This window comes from Mollisia scopiformis (assembly GCF_001500285.1).
Source record: "Mollisia scopiformis unplaced genomic scaffold LY89scaffold_13, whole genome shotgun sequence".
Taxonomy (NCBI): domain Eukaryota; kingdom Fungi; phylum Ascomycota; class Leotiomycetes; order Helotiales; family Mollisiaceae; genus Mollisia; species Mollisia scopiformis.
In genome coordinates, this window is record NW_017263593.1 from 91,192 (window position 1) to 115,180 (window position 23,989).

Here is a 23,989-nt window from a genome sequence, read left to right on the forward strand (position 1 = left end):
TTGGGGGTGGTGTTGTTGTTATGGTTGAAGGAGTGTGGGTGTCGTAGTATCAGGAAAGAAAGAGAGAAATGGCGGGCGAGTTAGAGAGTGAGGGAGAGGCGGACGGGCTGGTCGGAGGCAGGGAAGTGCAGCAGCAGTCGCAGTGCCAGGGTGCGTGAACGAGCGAACGAGCAACCGCGTCTGGCCCTGGCGAGGAGGAGGAGGAGGAGGAGGAGGACGCTGGCCTGGGACTGGGCTGGGAGTGGAAAGGTGCAGCAACAGCAGTGCAAGTTAGGGACTGGATGCGAGGCGGGAGGAGGTGGGCTGCAGTGCAGTGCAGTGCGGTGGCAGTGGGAGACGCGCGAGAGACCAGAGAGAGAGAGAGAGAGATTATCGGGGTTGGGATGTGCTGGGGACTCCAATGCGGAAAGAGCCAGGCCAGGTACAGTACTGAAGTGTGAACCGGGGCAGGGATTCCGAGGGCTGGGGGCTGGCTTGGCCTGGCCTGCAAGCAGAATAAGCGCAAATTCAATGTGCAAATCTCCAAGCCCACAGCTCGTCCGGGCATAAAATCCACTGGGAACCTACAATTTTAATGATCCTTCGAGGACAGCATGCTGCTGGGAGAACGAAATGAATGATGCACGAGACTACAGTACTGTCACTTGCTCCTCGCACACGGTATGCAAATGTGATCTCGATTATGTTTGAGGTTGTAGGCGGATAAAGAGAGAAGAGCGCGGAGCAGAGCACAAAGCGGTTTGAGACTCTGCTCTGCTCTGCTCTGCTCTGCTCGGCCTCGTCTCGTCTCGTTTACCTTCTGCTGGCTGGTCTGCATTTTGATTCGTTCCCAAGCAGCCCAGAGAGATATTATCCCGTCAATATTCCCGAGTCATCGTCCACCACTCATTGGTTTCATGGCAGAGTGGATGTTCGACGAACTCGCGTGTTGTTGTCGCTGTCCCGTCTTCAGTTTAGCACCAAGCCCTGGGAAATGAGGGCGTCGAGCAGCTGCAGAAACAACGTCCAGAGCCAGCATCAATGCGGTAAGGTCGAAACTCTGTGGTATTGAGAGCATCAGCGCGTCAATCATCCAATTGAAGGCCGTATTCGAGCTCTGCATATCCTGCCTGCCTGCGAGATTGCTGTTCAAAACGCGCTCAACTCGCTGCCTCTGGAGTGCCGTGGCCGGTGCATATCTATCTATCTATGTTTGGGTTTGTGCATGGACGTCCTCGCCCGTCCCGAGAAACAAACTTTTCAGCGTGAGGGATCGAGGAGGGATGACGGCTTCACAAACTTTCCATTCAGACTTCCCGAACCCACGTCTTGGCAAGAGCTTCGTGGAGCCTCCAACCTGGGTCCTTTTTGATGACACCAACAGAAATCCTCTAATCCTCATATCTTCAAGAAATGAAAAGCAAAACGTTCATCCAATCTTCTTGTGCCTTTATGCAGAAATAATATCACCTTGAAGGATCAACCCTCGAGGACCCTCTCTGACAGAGGCCATGGCGTCAAATTTTTCAAAACTCTGAGAAAACATCCTTCGTTGCCCCGCATTATCATGCATGCTCAATTCTTCGATGAATCACTTATGCCATTCATACACACCTGGCCCGCCATGCGAGAGTCAAAGTCTGGTAAAGGGACAGAAACTACAGGTGTTCTGTTCTTACCTGACCTTATTTAAGAACATAATTCGACTTTTATGCGTCCTCATGCACTGAGTGATGCATGAACGTTCCCGGTAATCTCTGCGATGCTGTTTGGCTGACCAATTGACCCGGACTATGTTTGGAACTTTGGAGTCTCATTTTTAGCAACATCTCTCTCCGCGCGACATCGAGAGAGAACTTTCTGTTTCGATAAACAACAACTCTGCCAGGGAACTGGGGCCGGCGGTGGAGAGGAGAAGATTGTCGTTTCGACACGCGTAAACAATTCTTCTCCTTCTCCTGCAGGTTGCATCTCGAAGGAAGAAGTGCTTTTTTGCGTTGGGATTCGCCCATCTGGGCACCTCGTCCCTGGACCAAGCAAGGGTGTTTCGGAGATGAGGGAGCAGGGTCAAGACTTCAAAACACGTGCTAGGGGAGAAGCCCCCGTCGATATTCCTTCCGATAAAAGTTTGATCGGTTTGATCGCCCATCGTTCCGAAGATGCCTGCCCTCCACGCCGTTCTGAAATTGAAATGCAACGTTTCTGACGAGCTTCAAGTGTCGAAATGCTTTGACACAAAACGTGATCGCTCGACTCCAAATTCTATCTCATCCAGTTTCTGACAGCGCAAGGAAAAAAGAAACAGCAGTTCCCAAAACTATCCAACTACAGATCTGTGGCTGGAAACGATATATCAGATGTCAGAACAGAATGAAACATGGACGGGAAGGCCTGAGGTTACACCATGACGAGTGGAAATGGATCCAGACTTTCAGCTATGAAGTATCGTTTCCTCATAATACCATCGTATTTCAAGATAGTTCTTGGGGATGATGTTGGCGTCCTTGTTGTCTTATGTGAGGCTGGACTTAGTCGATGCGTGTTGCTCGTCAATTCAAAGTTGAGGGAGAAGATCAACATGAAGACGGTGCCCGAATCGTCGCTCGGAACACTATTCCTGATGGTATTTATTCGATTTAGAACAAATTTATTTTCCAAAATGCTTGGTGGTTTTTCACAAAAGTTCCTAGCCGGCGAAGCGACTCGATTCGAGTTGAATAGAAGCTTTGGGCCATGACATCACATCACTAGGTAAATTCCATAGCGTCACGCACATCAACAAGGAACAAGTTTGCGAATATTAACAGATCCTTTGCTATCATTCTGCTTTTTCTATCCTTTCTAAATACCGTCATATCTCGAAAAGACAATTCTATTAATTCTTCAAAATGAGCGGAACATCAAACGTTGGCCAAGCCTCAGTCTACGAGGACGGAGATCAAAAGAACGTCCCCAAATCAGAACTTGAGCAGGAGAAGAAGGATGCTAGATTCCATGAGGGCAAACAAAACAGCCACAAGGCCAATGATTCTAGTAGGCAGATCCCTTGGGACAGACACTGCATCTACTGACAGTCAACTTTCTCAGAGGACGAGCGATCTATTGCCAACAAGCTGGCCCGAGAGGAAAAGGTCAGTAGAATGGAGTCACGCGAGCCGCTGCTTTAGGAAGCACATTGGGGTAGCATGGATCTTGCTGACATATGAATAGCGCGAGAAGGAGCCTGAGGAAGAGAGCGAGGAAACAAAGGCGTTGAAGAAAGACCCGACATTGCCAGTACGTCTCCAGTGTAGCTCTGCAAGAAACTCACGACAGTCCTATTCTTTCGCCACATGATTCAAGTAGCAGCTCGAAAATCCGCAGAGCTAACCAATTCTCAGGCTAAGATGCACGGCAACGAGCCCAGCAAAGGCGCCAAGATTGATGCTCAAATTCAGGCCGAGGAAGAGGAAGAGCTCAGAAGAAAGGGAAAGGCATAAAGGAAGCGGAAGATGTACAAGCGGGGTGAACATACTTGGGACAAAAGACCAACAATGTGAAACTAGCTACCATCTTAAGGAGATGTCAGGCTATGACGAGACTCGCATTCAAGCTATGCTATTCCGCTAAGGGATTTGAGATGATCAAGATTTCTAATGATTCTGTGACTATTACGAATTTTGAAACATAAACTCTCAGGAATATCAATTATTGAAAGCAGTTTTTTCCAACAGAAGCGACAAGGCTACCCAAATTTAGCTATCTTGGTCAGCTTCGCTTGCCATAGAGGGAACCACGCGGAGAGCTACCTGCAAGGCGGAACACCACAGTCAAACAACCATAACTTGTCGGACATTGAAATCAACACATAGCTTTGGCTTGCGCATTCACGCGTCACTTTCCAAACAATACTTTCAACCCTGCAGCTCAAGGACAAATTTAAATGTCCTAAGCTGCCTGCAGGCCTGATCGATGACCTCGCCCAGATGACAGCCAGTCCTCCACAATCATGGGACAAGGCTTCTCCCTCACGACGCTCAACGCGGGCTCCGCCGGCATCGACGTTCCAGAGCTGTCAGACTTGGTGTATGAAAAGTCTATGGGCACTACGCGATTTATGAAAAGTATCCGAGCCCGGCATCAGGATGGAGTTGTACTGGTTAAGGTGTTCATCAAGCCCTATGCCATGAAACTTGAGAAGTATAAGCATGAAATAATTCGTAAGCGTAGACGATCAAACATGAATGGAGATATATTGATATTGTCCCCAGAGGAAAGAAAGGCTTTGGCGGATGTCCCAAATGCTCTTGCATATCAGCGAATCGTGGAAAGCGAAACGAATGGCTACGTCGTCCGACAATACTTGTACAGCTCCCTATACGATCGCATGAGTACCCGACCATTCTTAGAAGATATCGAGAAGAAATGGCTTGCATTTCAGTTACTTTGTGCGCTCCGCGACTGCCATGCGCGAGAAGTATTCCATGGCGATATCAAGACGGAGAATACTTTGGTCACTTCCTGGAACTGGTTATATCTGTCGGACTTCTCTGCATCATTCAAGCCTACAACTTTACCGGAGGATAATCCTGCAGATTTCTCATATTTCTTCGATACGGCAGGACGACGGACATGTTATTTGGCACCCGAACGTTTTCTAGCTGCTGGAGAGGAGCCAGATCCGAAGGCTCAGGTCACTTGGGCTATGGATGTGTTCAGTGCTGGATGTGTGATTGCAGAATTGTTCTTGGAGGCCCCAATCTTCAATCTCAGTCAACTATTCAAGTACCGAAGAAAGGAATATGATCCAGTCTCGGCTCATTTAAATCGCATAGCAGACACAGATGTACGCGAAATGGTTGCAAGCATGATCCAGCTGAACCCCGAGTCCAGATATTCGGCAGAGGAGTATCTCGACTTCTGGAGAAAGAAAGTCTTCCCAGACTACTTCTACAACTTCCTACACCAGTACATGGCTCTGATAACAGACCCATCCTCTGGACGTAGGCCAATATCGGGAGCATCGGCAAATCTTGGAGAAGCCGATGAACGAATAGATCGTATCTACTACGATTTCGACAAGATCTCGTATTTTCTTGGGTATGAGAACGACAAAGAAGAAGAGAAGAAGACCCCGTACAGCGCTTCTGGCCTGCAGCTCTTCCCAGTCCATCTTAATATCCCCAACAACGATCATCAGGCTGTTGTTCTCTCAAAAAGGCCGAGTGATGATGGTACCCTAATATTTCTCGCCTTGGTGGTTTCATCCATACGAAACACTGCTCGAGCGACGGCCAAATTACGAGCCTGTGATCTTCTGCTGGCTTTCTCAGAGAGACTGACAGATGAAGCGAAGCTTGACAGAGTCTTACCATACCTGGTCTCGCTCCTAAACGACAAGGCTGACATTGTCAAAGTAGCTGCGGTGCGGACATTGACACAGCTAATGTCACTTGTCACTGTAGTCTCTCCTGTAAATGCTCATGTTTTCCCAGAGTACATCTTGCCTCGGATGCAAGTATTCCTTCCCAACTCACCGTCTGATCCCGGACCATTGGTGCGAGCTACGTATGCGGCCTGTCTTGGCAGCCTTGCCACTTCTGCTTCTCGTTTCCTAGACATGGTAGCTACATTGAGAGCGGATGGGTCCCTGCCAACAGCCGATCCAGAGACTGAGGATGGTGGTCATGTGGATGCTGCATTACAAGGTCTTTTCGACAACTCACGAGCGGAGCTGATAGAGGTTTTCGCCAGCCATACAAAAGCTCTGATTACGGACAGTGATTCTGCAGTCCGAAGGGCTTTCCTTGGATCTGTTCCTGAGTTGTGCATGTTCTTTGGAACCGCGGACTCAAACGACATAATCTTGAGTCACTTGAACACATATCTCAATGATCGAAACTGGATGCTTAAATGTGCTTTCTTCAAGACTATTGTCGGCGTTGCGACCTTCCTTGGTGGGACAAGTCTAGAGGAGTTCATTCTACCACTGATGGTCCAAGCATTGACAGACCCGGAAGAGTTCGTAGTGAGAAGCGTTTTGCACTCTCTCGCGAGCATGGCACAACTTGGTCTCTTCCAACGATCAAAGATCTGGGAACTGGTTGATGTGGTTGGTCGATTCACAATGCATCCGAGCATCTGGATAAGAGAAGCAGCGGCAATGTTCATTTCTTCTGCTACCATTTTCCTGTCTATCGCCGATACTCAATGTATCATCCAGCCACTGGTCAGCCCTTACTTGAAGACATCTATAAAGGACTTCTCCGAGCTCGGGTTACTCGACAACTTGAAGAAGCCACTATCTCGCGCCGTGCTAGATCTTTCGGTTACTTGGGCCACTAAGGTGGACCGTGGACTGTTTTGGAAGCCAGTGCATCAACTACGGACTTTCTCTTTTGACTCTAATTCTCTTGTCATACCAACAATCTCAAGTAAAGAGTTAGGTCATCATGCTATACAGAAGGTATCGAGAAATGAGGAAGATGAGCAGTGGCTATCGAAGCTGAGGAATATGGGACTAGGGCACGAAGACGACTTCAAACTGCTTGCTTTGAGGGAATATATCTGGCGACTTGCTCTTTCGAAAGCTCGAGAGTCCTCACCCCATCCCTCATATCTCAACAATGTCATCCAACTTCGAAGTATAGGCATTACTCCACAGACAGTCATGTTTGACGACCAGCAGGTCATGGAAGAGCCAATCCGACGAGTAAGCAGTGCAGTTGATGGTGGAGACAAAGTCCCACATACCATCGCCGATGCTTTGTTGGATGCTTCAATGACCATCGACGATTCAATCTCTCGACGTCGCCGCTCAGCCTTCAATACTCACAAAGCCAGAATTATCAGCAGCCAAGTCAACGTACCCTCTGGACCAAATAGGGGCGACGACCGTTCGCCAGTATCTCCCTCATCAGCAACTTCTACTTCTCCCAAAGAGATAGATCCTGCATCTCGCCGGAAGTCATCACTACGAGTTGGTGCTCCAAATGGCAGGACTAGCGACGATGAGGGAGGGTCTGTACCCGGGTCTGGATCAAGTGTCAATTCAAGGGAAAACCACCATCGACTACGACACAAAGTCAGTGCCATGAATCTTATGAACAGGACTGACTCTATCAAGACTGTCGCCGAGACTGGCACTACTTCAGCAAATGCCTTTGGTAAGGTAGAAGGTCCATTCTCCCGACTTGCAGAACCCTCTGCCTTAGCTCTTGCAAAAGATCAAGATCAGGTGGGACAAGATCAGATAAGGTTTAGAGGCGCTCACACATACCAAGGAAACGATCCAAGTATCCTGAAGATGCTTGATGCAATGTATGTTGACAACTATCCAAATGACATCGCCGACTTTGGTCCGATGATCGCGCCCACTAGTCGACGTAAGACGATCAACAAGAGCACAAATCAAGCCAACGATAGGCCTTGGAGACCGGAAGGTGGTCTGGTTGCAACATTTTCGGAACATACAGGCCCTGTACACCACATTGCGGTGGCTCCAGATCATCTGTTTTTCCTTACAGGCGGTGATGATGGCTGTGTCAAAGTATGGGACACTGGGAGGCTGGAGCGAAACATCGCACATCGTTCAAGGCAAACGCACAAACAGGGCACTGATGCAAGCATTACAGCGTTGTGCTTCGTTGAACACACTCACTCGTTTGTTAGTTGCGCAAGCGATGGTAGCATAAACGTGGTTCGCGTAGAATGTGTTCCAGTGGCCGGCACGGTTAAGTACCTGAGACTCCGAGTATTGCGCGAATTTCAACTTCCCAAAGGCGAGATGGCTATCTGGGCGGATCATTTCAAGGTAGAAGCCAATTCTACGTTGATTGTCGCAACTAATCGATCTCGTGTTCTTGCTATTGATCTGCGGACAATGACGATTATGTACACTCTGGAGAACCCAGTGCACCACGGAACTCCTACTTGCTTCGTGGTCGATAGGAAGCGACATTGGCTGCTTCTTGGTACTAGTCATGGCGTCGTCGATCTCTGGGATATAAGGTTCAAAGTTCGTCTGAAGGCATGGGGAATACCAGGCGCGACAGCTATCTATCGCATGTGCTTACATCCCACCAAAGGCAGAGGCAGGTGGGTCTGCATCGCAGGCGGGAGTGGGCAAGGAGAAGTCACCGTCTGGGACGTCGAGAAGACACAATGTCGGGAAGTCTATCGCGCTGGGGGAAGTAGAGATGGGCCAAAAGGATATGATCCTTGGCCTGTCGATGAAGATCGACCGGAGGGCATGCTTGGACGGTTTGCCACAGCTTTAGAGCCAAATGCTTCTACCAACGCGGACCGTGGTGTGCGAGCCATGATTGTTGGAACAGACAATCATGATGATAGCCGAGAGTCCAAGTATGGATTCATAATAACAGGAGGCTCAGATAAGAAGATCCGGTTCTGGGATGTTACTCGTGTGGAAAATTCTATGGTCGTGAGCGGACTTGATGGAGAGGAGATGAAGCCTACTTTCACCTCAGCACATCCTACAGCTTCTCTAACACTCAACACAGAAAGGATACCACGACCAGGCCCAACAGCTCCAAACGCAGGAGCCGGCTCACTTCGTTCGGCTTCGAGCAAAGGTTCCAGTAGCAGACCGCCAAGATCAACCGTGATCTCGCTTCAGCAACAACAATTATTGAAATCGCATTTGGACTCGATCCTGGATATTGCTTTACTGGAGTCGCCCTATGGAATGATGGTGTCGGTGGACAGGTCAGGCGTTGTATTCATCTTTCAATAAAGGATTTCAAGGCATTTGCAAGGCGTCGAGCAAGGAATGGGCATAGGAAATGCGGCGTCTGGTTAGATACAGAAGTGGAAGACTTGATTGCGATATTAAATTAATCAAGAATAGTAACATTCAATGTGAAAGAAATCTTTAAACATTTTGCATACCAGAATACCGTAAACCCTTTTGTACAATCGAATATGGGCAATCTTGAGATGAGAGCAATTGTCTCGTGAGTCGAGGCCTATTGCGTACTAGCGCATTTTGCCTAGTCGCCAATATTTTCAGAAATCTGGTGGAGGGGAAGCTTCAGCCTTGTCGCACTCACATCGCCAGCTACCTACAACCTCAATCTACAAGCGCATATGATCCTTGATTGTCCTTTTCAATCCAACTTGCCACAGTCAACAGGTAAAAAGCAATCGCCACGATGCGTCTCACAGCCGAGCTCATCCAATCCTCCCTCTCCTACCTCAATCCGCTCAAAGAGCGAGAATTAGACCTACGAGGTGCGTTCCCTGAAAAGGACTGATACTACACTTTGATGAGCTGAGTTGATATCAATTTTTCTACGTATCCAGGACATAAGATTCCCGCGATTGAGAACTTGGGTGTTGCCGGTGTAAGTCCTCCAATTCCTCTCACCTGCCTCGAAAACCAAGAAAAAGCCTGTAGGATATGAACTGATGAAGAATAGCCACACGATGCAATCGACTTTACAGACAACGATATCCAGCTCCTAGGCAACTTCCCCCTCTCGCCGCGATTACACACCCTCCTCCTCGCCCGGAATCGCATCTCGAGTATCCAGTCCTCACTCGCGAACTCGCTGCCGAATCTCACGACGTTGGTTTTGACGGCGAATAACTTTGCGGAATTGGCGGATTTGGATGTGTTGGGGACATTTCCGCGACTTACGCATTTGGTGTTGATGGAGAATCCGGTCACAAGAAAGGAGGTGGGTGATTTTGCTGTTCTTAGCTTGAGCGTAGACAGAGAAGATGAGGAATCAGTGCTGATTGAATATAGAACTATCGGTACTGGGTCTTGTGGAGATGCCCTGCTGTGAGATTTCTGGACTATACGAAGGTGAAGATGGTAGAGCGCGAGAAGGCAAAGGAGCTTTTCGGTACTGCTGCTGAGCCATCTGCTCTTGCTTCCAAGGTCAGTACTCTCTACGTTATGCTCCACACAATACTAATATGAGAAGATCATGGGCGTCAAATCTCGGACATTCGATATTCCAACAGCGAACGGCACATCAGCAACTTCGTCATCAAAGAACTACCGAGTCAAGCTCACAGACAAGGAACGAAAGAAGGTAGAAGAGCTTATTAGGAATGCCAAGAGCTTGCAAGACATTATCCGTCTAGAGAAGGAGCTCAATGAAGGACGAGTACCAGTCGGTGCGCAAGGTGCAGACGATGAGATGGAGGAATGATCTTCTGGTGTGCTCGGAGTGGTGCTTTGGCATTCAAACAAGCTTCAGCATAATTGGCGTTTACGGCACGACGATTGAAAAAGTACGGGCGTTTTTTCCTGGCTATTGAGCAACTCATCGATATCGATGTGGATATAGAAAAGTGGCTCTACTTGTTTGCACTAAGTAATCACATATAAATCTTCGTCCAAAGATGGCAACATGCATTGCAATTTCAAAGACGCGTGACCAGACCTGCTATGCACCCCATTTTCTACCGTACAAAGAGAAACCAGCAGAACGCCTAGGACCCGACAATGAATCAATCCATCTCCACATCCTGCGACGTTTCCTTTCCACTAAAAGCCCCCGCAGACCCAGCACTCGTCCTGTTACCCGCACCCCGACTCTCCATCTCCAACTGCGCATTTGGATCATCGTCATCATCCCCTACAGAACCAGAGATGCCATTCGTCCCATTCAATGTCGGCTTCTTGCCATCGAGAGTCGTTTGACCGGCTTCGATGGAGCTCTCGCCGTTGAGGGCTGCTCCTTTAGCGACCTGCTTTTCTTTGACGGCTTTGTACGGCACGGTTTGTGGGACTACATCTGAGAGGAACTCGAGATTGTCGTTGCGTGCTACGGCATGTGCTGGTCACTGTTAGTCGAGGTCGAAAGGAAAGGGGGAGGAAGATGTACCGAGATCTCGGTATTGGATGTTGCGGCGGGGTTTTCGCTCGGATCTGACGACGTTGTGGGCTTGTTCTGCTAGGTACTGGACGAACATCTCCTGTTTGACAGTAAGTGGAGAAGGGAAAAGGGGGTGGGGGGAACATACCGTCGCAAGGGTGATAACGAAGGACGCGGCTGATGAAGACGCGTTGATGTCTTGGTCGACTTGCATCATCTTCTTGACTCTTGATACTATGGAATATTAGGACATGCCAGCATAATAAGTTAGTGTTGCACTTACAAGGAAGTTGTGTGGTTCCTGTGGGTTCCTTTTCGCTCCGGCGAGGAATGGCGGTAGTGTTGTAAGGCATTGTGAGAGGTTCTTATCGAACTTGCGTTGAGACGCTAACAAAGATGGAGATGGATGGCAGCGGTATTCTTTCAGAAACTAGCGTTAGTTGACAACGACAAAAGGGATGGGACGAAAGCGAAGTGTTTAGGCTTGAAGTGTCAAAATCACGAGCTGCCTCCAAAGCATGACGCTAAGGATGTAGCAAGCGAGGAACTCTTGTGTAAAAGGAGAGGTTGACAACGCGTGCTAGACACAAAGGCTCAAAAGAGACAGTGAAAATGCTACAGAAGAGCTAGTACACTTGTACTTTGAGTGATTCTGCCAAGTGACTATATAGCCTACCTCTTGTTTCCCACTGAACCGATATAAACCCTCCCACACGAGGAGAGAACTTTTCTAGAACCAATAGTATCTGTCAATAGGGGCTAGAACGAGCTGTTAGCGAAACTACTGTGGTTGCAAGGATTTCAGATCATACTTGAGTAAGAATCGACACGTGCCGGTCTGTATGAGAGGATGTTGGTGATTCAGAGTAATCTGCGTTTGCAGAGAGAAACGCGTCGTGTGCAGGAGCAGATGGTCTGCACGCGAAGACATCTGCACGTGACTCGTCCTTGGCTCCTTCTCGCTAATTTTCGCGATGTAAAGAAGACATCGCAAAGAATGCAAAGCCGGATCAGGACTGTCTAGTTTCATTCTATCTAACATGGCCTTACTTTATGGTTAACAAGCATTGCGTACATCTTACAGAAGGAAAGACCATCAATAATCCCCGTTGAAGCCTCAGGCACTGTTTTAAAGAGATCCTTTTATTGCCCCTGAGTTCTGTCATTTCAGATACTGGTCGCATAGCAGCGGTGAAGTCCTCAGCACTTGTCAAGTGGCACAAGAAGCGATCGCGAAATATCTCAGACATCACTTTCCTGTCAACCCTGATGTGGAAAACTGGCGTCCAATATCTATGTCTCGTGGCGATCTTTTGGTCAGTGGCTTGCAAGCAGCGGTCTCAGACCGGACAAATTGACAGCTTGGAGACTTGAGAGCTAAAGTATCGAGCCTTGCACCCAGATCCATTTTTTGACAATCTCGTGCACATCGACCCACGGAGGACGTCTTGAGACCTTTTCATACTGATGCACACAAAACATTCTGGACCTCAGACATGGTCAGAGACTGGACCACGCTACACCATACCTATGATGGTTTGGTAGTCCAACCGAGTGCTACGAAGCCTGACGGCATCGTTGACAAGGCACAATGTATTGCAGATCTTCGTGCTCACCTCGACAATCTATATCCAAGTACCAGAAAAATTGCAAGCGCTGTGCCTGGATCCAGACTCCCTGACCACATCTTTCATGATTATATTGTTAACGTCGTCTGTGACCAATATACCCTGAATGTTCGAGCATATTCCGTACTATTCTTCTGTAAGCATCTCATCTGGGAATTAATTCAAGTTACTAAATGATTTAGTGGGACCACCGCCCGACGATCTTGCAGCGTATGCCAGTCATTAGAACTTCATTAGAAGTATCTACACATTCAGCGTATCAAATGTCACTCGGGGTGGAAGTGACGCCTGGGACAATTGTGCTCAACGGCAAGCACAAAGAGTTCTTTGCAGAGCCTAAGTCCCGATTACGCTTCCTTTCCTTGCCAAAAATCAAGCTCAGCCAATAATCGTTGACCCAGCATGGACTCCTTCGCAACCCGGTGATTTCTCCCCACACGAGGTAGATGTAATTCTGGATTCAGAGTTGCATTGGAGATATGTCGAAATGGGTGGCAGGGAAGTCCATGCAGACGAGCTTCCAAAGACTAGGACTACATGGAATCCGTCATTGTCACGATGTGGCTAGAGCTCCTGGATGTACGTATCCAAGCTATGGCAGATATGAGAAGCTTCCACATACTACAGAGAAGAATGGACGTCGGGCAGGCTTCATTCGCACATCTCGCGATCTTATCTGTGAGAATTAATTCTTGTTGTGGTGCTCGTTAGCTGAGTGTTGTTCCAAAATAAGCATCGGCTAGTGTTCGGGTCTTGATCATGTCACTTCCAACTCTTGTTAATCGGATGCTAGCCTTGCGAGAATTAGCCCTCAAATCTGCCTGCGCGATCCGAGTTTTTTTTTCAATGACACCTTACGAAAGAGGTTGGCACTCAGCCACTGGAATCGTACCTCGGATTAAAATGAGGCTATGCAAATCTAGGTAAAGAGGCACAGTCTGAACGGCTTGGCGAGAAGTGCACCAACATCTTTTAGACACAACACACTCGACAGACTATAAGTTGGGGTTTAATGGGTACGAAAAAGCTCGCAAATGTCTCCACTTCTCTGCAGGATGTCTCATTCGCTTGATGATGACTTGCTCGCGCTCATGACGAGGGCATGGAAGGTGAAGTCTTGGTGTTACCTACCTGGAGCTAGACGGAGCTAACGCTTTATAGCTATATAGAGTACTGTCAAAAGGCCCCGTCCAACTTCAACCATTGTGTACTGCTCTCCTTTCCATGATTGCTGGCCTAAGGGAGATTCATGAGATTATCTCCGATCATCAAATATCCAACGTTGACGAGGCCACGCTTCTCAACTTGAATGGTCGATGCGAGGCTGTCTTGTCTTCGGCTGAGAACAACTTGAAAAAACTGAAGTCTAAAGAGACGGATATCCTAGGCTTGACTAATATCCAAATTCAGATTGAAGATCAAACAAATGAGCTGTCTTCTGTTCTCGAAGGTTTACAAGAAAGGTGCGTAATACTTGAATCATTTAAGTATATTCAGTACCTCATGACACGATTTGCATGCACTTCCTACTGTTGCTTACTCTGGGTGATTTCCTCTATCACATTTGCGGCTACGCTGTTCAGCAAGTTTTACCTTCGAGGATCATCTGAAGCCTGAAGTCATCGTGATTCAAGTTATCATTTAACGGGCCTTGACTTGAGGTCGAGATGATAGATCTATGGCAAGCCTGTCTCCAAATAAGATGTCAAGAGACGGATTATTGCGTACTTGAGATTATTCATAATTCCCAGCTGATGAGCATCACAAGATATTCGAGACAATGTCTCATTCGGTCACTCGAGCAGCTCCTAGCATCGAGACCTCAGGACCAGGTCCAGGAAATCACAGCAGACTGGCCTATACTGGCTAAGGAATTACATCAGCCCGGATTGTCCTCGCAAAGTATAGACGAAGAATTCTTCTTCATTAATGCCTTCCTGGAGGACAAACTGTTACGTTTTCAGGATGAAGAAGAGGAAGAGCAGCTACCAGACTATAGTCCTGGTCGCAGACCAGGAACTGTTGCTGAAAAAGTAAAAAGTCTTGAACAGACCACAAGACTCATGTCACTCAGCGAGGAAATCGTTGAGCTAGTTGCAACCTCATCAAAAGCATCTCCTCCGCCATACACGTTTGAGAGCAACGCCGATCAAGACATGGACGAAGAGTTAGTAAAGAACATCCATCGAGCAATAGAACAAGAATCCCGGCGCCGCTTTCTCAGACACGAACGTTCTCCGACAGCTGGACCACAACCTTACTCATGGCTTCCCCTCGACTTACAGACCAGATACTCAGGAGTGAAATATCTAGCTCCCTTACGGGCTGACTGCTTCACTGTCATGGCCTATGAGACAGTTCCCCAATGCACGGAACAAATAGCTCGACTCACAAATCTGTTCCGGGTATCGTTTGACCACAAATTACAGGTAGCCACAGAAAAGGTGATCCAGGAAGCACCCGCAACATTGAAAGTCTTGTCCATTGCAATCTCAAAATTCATCCTATTACAAGACCAAAGAACAGCCAACGGCAGCTTCAGCGATCTGGACAGTTTAGAATACGAACACAGCACAATCCTCGTTGAAAGCAAAACCGTTTCCAGTTTCCCCCACGAAGAGTTCGAGCTCGCTCGAAAAAGTTACTACAACCTCCTAACCTACATCATGGGAATGCTCCACATATTCACAGACATTTTCCAAGGACGAACCTATCTAATCCGTCCACCAAACGAGCTCGACTTCCTCTGGCAAGACAAGAAAATGGCATCCCGCACAGCCTGGATCGAGAAACAACTCACGGCCTGGGACAAAGTCGAAAACGCAGTGCTTCACTGCCGATCTTTGCGTGCCCTCCAACCTGGACTTCGAGACCAAGCCATCAAGGTGCTCAACGATTGGAAAGAAGCTGAAACTATCCTCTCGGGAAGATCTGGAGATGAGATGATCACTTTGACAGTCATTTCCGTCTCGGGCTTGCCAAAACCAACGCTAGGTCAACTGTCAACTTTTGTGCGTGTCGTGTTTTACGGCCCGAACATCCTCGGTGGTGCGTACCGGCTCTTCGACGTCAAGACCGACGTTTCTGCGAAGACTCAGTTCCCGGTTTGGAATAAGAGTTTTCTGATGAGTGTACCAGAGGGTGCTAGGTTTGTCGATCTAGAGCTTTATCATCGGGCTCTGGGGATGGATAATTATCTTGGGAGGAGGAGGTTGGAGTTCTCGTTTGTGCCGGGAGTGGAGGCTACGTTTGCGAACCGGAGTTTGATGCATGGGATTGATGGTAAGTCTGCCATTTACTATGTTTGTGATACGGTGCTAAGATGAATGATAGAGGAAATTGATTTTCCAATGAAGCTTGCTACTGATGCGAAAGGGAAGGGGAAAGCTGTTATGATCACGGTTGGCTTGAAGTGGCAGGGCCGCTTTGGTAGAGTTGAAGAGATGGGATTGCCCTCACAACCACCCGGCAAGATGTTCAGGTCTGATATTGTGGGAATTCCTGTATAGATAATGAATTCAGTGTCCCAACATAACCGCACAGCAATGTCGAGGCAGGTAATTTGATCTTTCTTGTGTCCCGACATCCAGATATCAGTCATGGACCATAGCATCACATTGTAATCGCATGTGCTTTTCCTGCCCTCGTCCCATCATGTAGATTCCACTTTTTAATTCGCACCAGCCGCCTTCTCAGCATGACCCTTCTTGATCCCAAGTAAAGTCGCCTCGTGATCCAAAATATAAGGAAGCTCATCCTTGAGACTTCGGCTCTTGGGTGTCCATCCTAGATACTTTCTTGCCCGTTTGGCGTAGCCTTTGGAGTTCAGGCCCCATGTTTGGCCTTGGAACCCTGTTACCTTTTCGACTTCTTCGCGGCTCATTGGCTGAGGTGTGTGTTAGTAATTGTTACAAACATAGTGAAAAGAAGAGTGTGGGGACCAAGAGCAAGTAATTATAGAGTGAGAATGTCCGAGCCACGGTACCGAACTTTTGATCAATAGCTCTGGAAGAGAGCAGTACATTTTGAGCTTCAGAAGTCATCCACTCGGGTAGGACATTTTTGCTATGATAATGTCGCAGACAGCAACAGACTACCATTCAGTGAATCCATGACATTCAGACCAACAATTTCAACTTTGAAAGTGTTTAACCCAGATCCCCACTTATATAACCAGCGAGTCATCAACTGAGGACGGACACCAACATTCTTGTGGCACTAGAATTCAGACTTAAAGGAAGAGTAGTACATACCTTAACATCCTTTTCTTTAATATAACCCTTCTCAAACGCCACCTCTCCAATCTGCTTCGACAACTCACCCCACACATGATGGCCATTCTCCGCCAAAAAGTACCCCTCCTTGCCCCACAACTTCGAATCTAGCTCCTTGTCGCCCTTGAGTGCCGCATCAACAAGCAATACGAAAAGATCGCTCAAATCGTGAACATGGACATTATCCCATTCCGTCAAGCCCTTACCCACCATGGGCGCCTGACCTTCGTTCAACGTGAGCTTACATAAGTAATAAACCTGTCTGCTGTCTTTATTTCCCGGTCCTCTTCCTGGTCCATAGATCGTAGGCGGACAAACGATGGCTGTCTTCACACTGTCAGATCCGGCTGCTAAGACGATTTTGTCGACATCACGATGAAAGGCTTTGTCCGGAAGGCCCGTAAGACCGGTAACATTTTCAAGATCGTCGTAAGGTGGCTGGGATGGAGGTTCGCCGAACTTGCCATCTTCGACATCTTTCCAAATTAAGATACCGGTTCCTGAGGTGTGGAGCCAGTAGCCTGGGTTTTCCTTCGTGTGACCCTTTGCAAGACCGGCGGCGATTGCTTTCGCTGCTCTTGGGTGATCTGATGAATCGGCCGTGTCTATTCCTTGCTGTTAGGATTGAAGGACAGAGATTGGTGAGAGGTGATTTACGAATGACAATGTCTGCTCTGGCACTTTCTTCCTCGATGAGCTCGGAATCATCAAGTGTTCCGTAGACGAGTCTTATTTTAGGATACACAGCTGCTACTGGTGCTCCCTTGTCCGAGTTTCGGACGATTGCGGTATATTCGTAGTCTGGATGAGCCTTCTCTAGGGCGTAGAGTGCATCGCCTCCAATGTAACCTGTTACTCCTGTTCTGGTAATGAGATGTGTTAGCTGCCGTGGTTGCGTCAGATGATTTACGCCAAATGAGTAGATTGTCATACATGAAGATCTTTGGTGCCATATTGTTTGTACAACCGTGAGATTGTTTTTCTCCAATGGTTAGGGGATTGAATGAGAATTAGGAGGGGAGGTTTTACAATGCTGAATGGTGGGGTAGTGCAAAAGCGGGGCAATGACGATTTGTACTTGAGAGCAAGGCTTTGTAAGCAAGATAGTATCTCCGAATTCAAGATCTTCTCGATACAATCTTACAATAATAATATGTATCATACTTTACACTCAGATGATCGCCAAAAGCACACAAAACACAGTCTTGATTCTCAAGTGTTGGTTGATCAATGTCGATCCGGTGCTCGCCTGATCATTCTTCCTACCCGAGCCTCACTTATCCATACCACTGGGACAAGCTCGCCGAATTCTTTCAACTATTCTCAATTAGTCCAGATTGCGAACCATGTACTGAAGTCAGCTTACCATCGACAGCATACCCATTACGTTCCTATGATGTGCTGCTTCGCCGAAGGTCCATCCTGAATGACCATTAGCAAAATCCAACGAAACAAGCTATGAATCTCCCAAATCGACTGTGACATTCATGGAGCAGCAATGTCGTTCACAACAGTTACACATACAATGGGATGACAAGTGCGAACAGAACTTACCCAATGACTTTGATGGCGGCGTATAATTTGCCTGTACTTCCACCCACTCCAAACAATTTCGATCGCACCAGATCTCCAATAACATTTCCACAGTCTTTAACCATGCCGCTCCTGACATCAGATTCCGCTTATGATTCAAATTCATTTTCAGGACCACGAATCGCAGGTTCTGCAGTGTGACTTCACTAATGAACTGTGTGATATCCATTGGCTTTGTGAGCTGTGGAACATACGGAGGTGGCGAGTCCAGTATCAACGGCTTCCTGTACAGGACATCAAGGGCCTCAGAACTGATCTGGCGGTTGACGAGCAGAATCGATGGAGTGCTCAGAGGCGCAACATGAGGCCTCGCGATTCTGCAGAGAGGGGCCCATTTTGAGATCTCTTGGTCTTGGAGGAAGTCCTGATACTCGTGAACTCTTGCAAACAGATCTGTAAAATTGGGCCAGTCGACACTGTAGTTGTAAATTTCATTTCTAATCTCTGGTGGAAGAGATAAGAGAGGAGATGGCGACTTGGCAGTAGAGAGAGTCTTGTCTTGGTACTTGGGGATCATTTTCGTTCAAGGATTGAGAAGAAGGTAGAGCAGAGAATGACAAGAAATGACTTATGGGTATAGAGGCACAGAAAGAATCGAGCTGAGAGAGGAAGAAAGAGAAGAGAAACCAGACTATACCTCCACGGCGATTATATGTTGAGTTGTGAGTGGTGTTACCAGATACCACATGAGTGGGTTTCCTCCCCGAAAAGCCATTTAGCGGAGGTTTCGGGCTTTCAAATCTGAGATGTCAAGAGATGGAGTCCGGCAGACCACAGGACCATTGAGCGAAGGACTAAACCCTGTTGAAATCTAGCTCCTGAAGCTTAATCTGGGGTAAAACGCCGACTTCCCGAGTGCCGCTCTCAACGCCGGAACAATCTTTCACTTCCAGCCGGCACTCAGGTACTAACGACTTAATACAGATGGTAATTGGTCCTCGTTTCATGTTTATGTCAGACTCATCACCTCGCTTCGGGACTCGAATGAGAGTGCATTGCGCATTTGGGGATCAGATCAGCCTCCATTTTATCCTCCATGCAGGAGCAGCAGACTTAGACTTTGGCACTCCACTCCACTCATTCAACCAAACACACGGCGGTACCCCTCACTCATTCTTGGTCTTCCCTGCCTCGTCTGAGTGAAGTGGATAATAATTTTCCTGCAATACCATTCGCATCCGCACTCTGCTCGAATCGGATCTTCCTGGGACCTGGGCTTCTTGGCTATTCTATTCTATCCCGACGAAATAAATATGTGGCAACTACCTTTTCTCAAGCTTCACCTCCTCCCTCCCTTCCTACGCTCCTTTGGATATCCACTCGTCGAGACCGCGGACAATTTTCAACCCAATATGCGTTTCTCACAGATCACGTTGGGCGGATTCGTGACATCAGCAGCTGCCACGAACCTGTGGGTTTCTTCATACGGAGGAAATATTACCTCGGTGCAATTAAGTCAGTCGCCGAATGGAACATATTCGCTGAAGCAAACGTCGTTCAATGATGAATCATCCGATCCCTCTTGGTTGACCAAGGATCAGTACAATGACATAGTCTATTGTGTTGATGAGGGATTCGACAGCCCCAACGGCACCATCTCTTCGTACAAAACGTCGCCCTCAGGTGAACTTACCTTAATTGACCGCCACATCACCATTTCTGGCCCCGTAGCCTCAGTTCCCTACAATGGTGGGAAGGCACTCGTAGTTGCCCATTAGTCAGGTCCATAGTTCCTGTTCCTGGAATATTTGCTAACATGTCTCTCTAGTTCCGGGTCAGGAGTCAGTAGTTGGACCATCAACGCCAATGGCTCACTTACCCCCATGCAATCATTCCTTTTCACGCTCGCAAAGCTTGGCCCCAACCCAGCCCGCCAGGAAGCTCCCCATCCACACGAGGTGATTCTCGACCCAACAGATTCTTACGTCGCGGTCCCAGATTTGGGAGCAGATCTCGTCAGAATCTTCCACATCGACCCCCAAACCTCTCTTCTTACAGCTCAAACGCCCATCTCCGTCCCCCCTGGCTCTGGTCCTCGCCACGGAACATTCTTAAAGACAGACTCTGGAGCTACCTACTTTTACCTAATCTCCGAACTTGCCAACACTGTCGCTTCCTACAACGTATCTTACACACCTACCGGACTTAACTTCTCAACAATCGCCATCTCAGGAACGTATGGAAACCAAACCACTCCCGCCGGGGCCGCATCCGCTGAAGCCATCCTATCCCCCGACCACAAATTCTTGCTCACATCCGCAAGAAACGCAACTCTGTTCAGCCTCAAGAACTTTGACCCGAACAATAGCACCAAGATCCCCTCGGACACGCTACAAACATGGGCCATCGACGACACTACCGGCAAGTTGACTTTCAAGCAACTCTCTCCATCAGGAGGATTCTACCCTCGTCAATTCTCTGTGAATAAGAATGGGACTATGGCTGCTGTTGGACTTCAAGAGGATGCGAGAGTGGTGATTGTGAGTAGGAATACGACGACGGGGCTCTATGGAGGGTTTTTGGCGAGTATCAATCTGCCTGGTGAGATCACGAGTGTTATTTGGGATGAGTAAATGCTCTGATAGATTCGTCCGCTATCTTGAAGATAGGAGATAGAAGAAGGTTGGATAAACTGATAGATCTATCATAGATAATCAGACAAAAGTTTGGACATCGCTAGGATGTTAATGACCCGAAATATCACAGATATTATGCTCGTTAAAAACTTCTATTAAATTGCAGACTACCGATCTTCTAACTCCACCCCATCATCAATATCGTCCTCTGTACCATCCATAACATAACTAGTAGGTCCCGTCTGTCCCCTCGGCGGCCTAGGAATATCCCTTTCCCTCCCATGATCTCCGCCAATTCTGATCCTGCCTTTACTGACATCACTAATTCTCTCACTAACCCATATCGCGCTCAATTTTAGCACACCCCAAAGTCTCTCTTGGCTCTCAATCAAATGTCTGTCATCCCTAGGGTTCTCACTAGCCTCAACCTTGAACTGATATTTCAGACAATCTTTGACTGTCACTAAACCAGCCAATTTACCGTGGTATTCGATGAGGATTACTCGAGGACCTATCTTGCGGAACAGTTCCATGACTGTTTCGAGTGGAAGACGCGGATGAGCGGTGACGGGAGTGGCATCTATGAAGCGGCTGAAGTCCACAGAAGCAGATGCCATACCCTCGAATGTGGAGGAAGTAACAGCCGGTGTTGTAGGTTGTGATTGGCCAATAGTTGTTGGAGGACTAAAATAGCATTTTGCTGTGGAAGTGATGGAACGGTCTCTCTTGACGCGATCGATGGCGTACCGGAGCTCAGTCCGTCCAATGTATCCTACTAAGATTTTCGAGGCACAGTCTTCCACGATTGGGAAGCCTTGGTATTTGTCTTCGGCAAGAAGTTTTTCGAGGTTCTTCATAGTGAGACCAGTCGTGGGTAGTGCTACGATGTCGCCAGTCATGACTTGTGAGACGGGTACACCGAATGTGTGGTCTTCTTTGTTGTCGAGGAAAGGGAAACCGTTGAACCAGATCATTCTGTCCGCAATTCCACCTTTGCCAAAGAGCTCACTCACTGCTTTTGTGACGCCCACAACGATCATTGTTGGCAAAATGTATGTCAGAGCTCCAGTTAATTCGAACATTATGACAACAACAGATACCGTGATATGCATGATACCACTCAACGCAGCAGCAGCCCCAAGAAAAGCGTAGGTTCCTGGCGTTATGCATGGCACATCTGGTTGACATGCTGAGAAGAAAACAGATCCTGGATATGCTTCGTGAAGTGCTTGTACCAGTATACCAACGGTACGGCCAAAAGATGCTCCGATAGCCATAGATGGGACGAAAATGCCAGCCGGGACCTTGCATCCATAAGAGATGATAACCAGGAACACCCTTAGAATCGTTGCTATGGTCAACGAGAAAACCATACTCCATCTGTTCTCTTTGTCGCATAGTCCATTGTAATCCTCAGCTCCTTCGCATTCCAAAAATAGAATCTCCATACTCTCAGTCATATCGATTCTCAGAAACATATTCGGGTAGCAGATTATCGCGGTTCCGGTAGCCAACAATGTCGCTTCTAGAATCGCATACTTTGTGAGATATTTCTTTCGAAAAGCTTGAGCCCTCAGATTCCATTTGATCACGAATGCACCGTATAAGCCTCCAAATATACCAATGATGATATAGAAGACAACCTCAAAGAAATGCCATGATCGATCATAATGAACTTGGAACATGACCAACTGACCCGTTCGGAATGGATTCATGGCTGCGAGTACAGCTGTCGCGACTAAGGCGCAGAAATAGCTTCGCCACATGGTCTTCAATGGAAAGTACGACGACATTTCTTCGAGTGAGAATAACACTCCTCCGATCGGACTGCCAAAGGCTACAGCTACTCCTGCTGCAGCACAGGCACTGAGAATTTCTCTCGTTTTCGAAGCATTTCGCTTATACTTTTCGAAAAGTCTTGAAATCACATTTCCTGTACACACAGCGTAGTGTACGCTAGGTCCCTCTTTGCCAACGGAAAGGCCAGAGGCAATGGCCAGAGGTAGAGCAATGGACTTGATGACGAGGGTCCAGAATCCTAGGAAGCCTTTCATAACGAATCCAGCAATGATACATTTGATCTCTGAGATTCCAGATCCGGCTGCATATGGCGCAAAAGATCTGACCAAACTGGCCGAAGTTAAAGCAAATATTGTCTGTCCTCAATTAGCCAACATATACTCAAAAGTTGGGGCTCCATACAGCAAACATAATATATAATACATAGTTGACCAGCGAGAGAGAACTCCATCGATGCCAGTCGTCACAACCTGTCTAATGTAAGCAAGTGGTTGCCTGGCATAGATTCCCTGCATACCATTATCTTCTCCCCAGCAGCAGAAACTCTCATTCAGATAAAATGCTGTCTTGCAATACCCTAACTTCACATCTGAGAGCCATTCCGTAATAATGTTGAGGAAAGCAGCATTCAACCCGATCGCGGCACCTATGCAAGGTTAGATATGCTTTTGGAATCGTTATTACGCATTCACCAATCAATGTAACCACTATCCATCCTTGGGCGGCTTCATAAGACTCCCATATTTTGTATCTCCATCCTGCATGGCCTCCTCTTTCGAAGAAACCAGCAGTCTCTTTTCGCCGAACCTTTCTCCTCAATTGCTCTTTTGCAGCATCCTGGACCCAATCTGGGAGCACTTATCAGCAAGCTGACTTCGACTCGTGAAGCATTCGAGCGTACCTATTGTTGTGAAGTCCTGCCAGCTGTTAAAACTTTCTGGTCATATAAAGTATGCAGACTTATGACGTACCTCATATCTCTTGATTTCGTCAATCTCCTCCTCTATTTGATGTTCTGCTGCAGTTGGCGCAGCCCCAGCCTCGCCTTGCTCAACACTTGATACCGCGAAAGATAATCGGGAAGCGAATGATCCTCGGGACTGGAGACGCGGAGCTGGCAGTGATATGGATGATGATCGAGAATTCATTGCCCTCTTCTTGGTAAACGCATTTCCGGAGCTTCTCAGTCGTCCGAGGCACTCTTGGGGATTTGTTTGAGATGTTCGTGAGCTTGAAGCCTGGAACAGCAACTCGATTGCGACAATAGAATGCGGCCGCTAGCTTACGATCGGGCTTTCAGGGGTGTC

At 47.7% G+C, this 23,989-nt stretch overlaps 9 protein-coding genes across 9 annotated transcripts; 6 read left to right on the plus strand and 3 right to left on the minus strand.

Moving 5' to 3' along the window:
* The first annotated feature begins 2,657 nt into the window (after nt 1-2,657).
* On the plus strand, nt 2,658-3,605 carry LY89DRAFT_685188 (uncharacterized protein). The gene is made up of 4 exons (XM_018215036.1): nt 2,658-3,012; nt 3,067-3,110; nt 3,190-3,255; nt 3,360-3,605. The coding sequence occupies exons 1-4, from the start codon at nt 2,868-2,870 to the stop codon at nt 3,456-3,458; spliced, it is 354 nt and encodes a 117-aa protein (XP_018070501.1). The 5' UTR covers nt 2,658-2,867; the 3' UTR covers nt 3,459-3,605.
* A 178-nt stretch (nt 3,606-3,783) lies between these two features.
* On the plus strand, nt 3,784-8,845 carry LY89DRAFT_617172 (ARM repeat-containing protein). Its single transcript, XM_018210788.1, has 2 exons — nt 3,784-4,178; nt 4,230-8,845. The coding sequence occupies exons 1-2, from the start codon at nt 3,968-3,970 to the stop codon at nt 8,711-8,713; spliced, it is 4,695 nt and encodes a 1,564-aa protein (XP_018070502.1). The 5' UTR covers nt 3,784-3,967; the 3' UTR covers nt 8,714-8,845.
* Nucleotides 8,846-9,131: 286 nt separating this feature from the next.
* Nucleotides 9,132-10,340, plus strand: LY89DRAFT_707532 (L domain-like protein; the record flags this gene model as incomplete). The annotated part of the gene is made up of 5 exons (XM_018217617.1): nt 9,132-9,210; nt 9,283-9,323; nt 9,399-9,659; nt 9,731-9,865; nt 9,912-10,340. The coding sequence occupies 5 exons, from the start codon at nt 9,132-9,134 to the stop codon at nt 10,140-10,142; spliced, it is 747 nt and encodes a 248-aa protein (XP_018070503.1). The 3' UTR covers nt 10,143-10,340.
* A 103-nt stretch (nt 10,341-10,443) lies between these two features.
* On the minus strand, nt 10,444-11,164 carry LY89DRAFT_734268 (uncharacterized protein; the record flags this gene model as incomplete). The annotated part of the gene is made up of 4 exons (XM_018219899.1): nt 10,444-10,772; nt 10,821-10,911; nt 10,960-11,045; nt 11,095-11,164. 4 exons carry the CDS (start codon nt 11,162-11,164, stop codon nt 10,444-10,446), a joined length of 576 nt encoding a protein of 191 aa, XP_018070504.1.
* A 1,143-nt stretch (nt 11,165-12,307) lies between these two features.
* On the plus strand, nt 12,308-12,665 carry LY89DRAFT_734269 (uncharacterized protein; the record flags this gene model as incomplete). The annotated part of the gene is made up of 2 exons (XM_018219900.1): nt 12,308-12,575; nt 12,622-12,665. 2 exons carry the CDS (start codon nt 12,308-12,310, stop codon nt 12,663-12,665), a joined length of 312 nt encoding a protein of 103 aa, XP_018070505.1.
* Nucleotides 12,666-13,494: 829 nt separating this feature from the next.
* Nucleotides 13,495-16,029, plus strand: LY89DRAFT_748627 (uncharacterized protein; the record flags this gene model as incomplete). The annotated part of the gene is made up of 4 exons (XM_018221156.1): nt 13,495-13,548; nt 13,601-13,902; nt 14,208-15,721; nt 15,773-16,029. 4 exons carry the CDS (start codon nt 13,495-13,497, stop codon nt 15,946-15,948), a joined length of 2,046 nt encoding a protein of 681 aa, XP_018070506.1. The 3' UTR covers nt 15,949-16,029.
* LY89DRAFT_75870 (NAD(P)-binding protein) lies at nt 15,938-17,804 on the minus strand. Its single transcript, XM_018221441.1, has 4 exons — nt 17,647-17,804; nt 17,371-17,576; nt 16,693-17,318; nt 15,938-16,325 (listed from the first exon to the last, which is right to left on the minus strand). Exons 1-4 carry the CDS (start codon nt 17,664-17,666, stop codon nt 16,110-16,112), a joined length of 1,068 nt encoding a protein of 355 aa, XP_018070507.1. The 5' UTR covers nt 17,667-17,804; the 3' UTR covers nt 15,938-16,109.
* A 1,854-nt stretch (nt 17,805-19,658) lies between these two features.
* LY89DRAFT_669696 (YkgB protein) lies at nt 19,659-20,879 on the plus strand (the record flags this gene model as incomplete). The annotated part of the gene is made up of 2 exons (XM_018213119.1): nt 19,659-20,023; nt 20,075-20,879. 2 exons carry the CDS (start codon nt 19,659-19,661, stop codon nt 20,877-20,879), a joined length of 1,170 nt encoding a protein of 389 aa, XP_018070508.1.
* A 170-nt stretch (nt 20,880-21,049) lies between these two features.
* LY89DRAFT_586178 (uncharacterized protein) lies at nt 21,050-23,830 on the minus strand (the record flags this gene model as incomplete). The annotated part of the gene is made up of 5 exons (XM_018209356.1): nt 21,050-23,038; nt 23,085-23,152; nt 23,200-23,328; nt 23,375-23,519; nt 23,654-23,830. 5 exons carry the CDS (start codon nt 23,828-23,830, stop codon nt 21,050-21,052), a joined length of 2,508 nt encoding a protein of 835 aa, XP_018070509.1.
* Nucleotides 23,831-23,989: the final 159 nt, after the last annotated feature.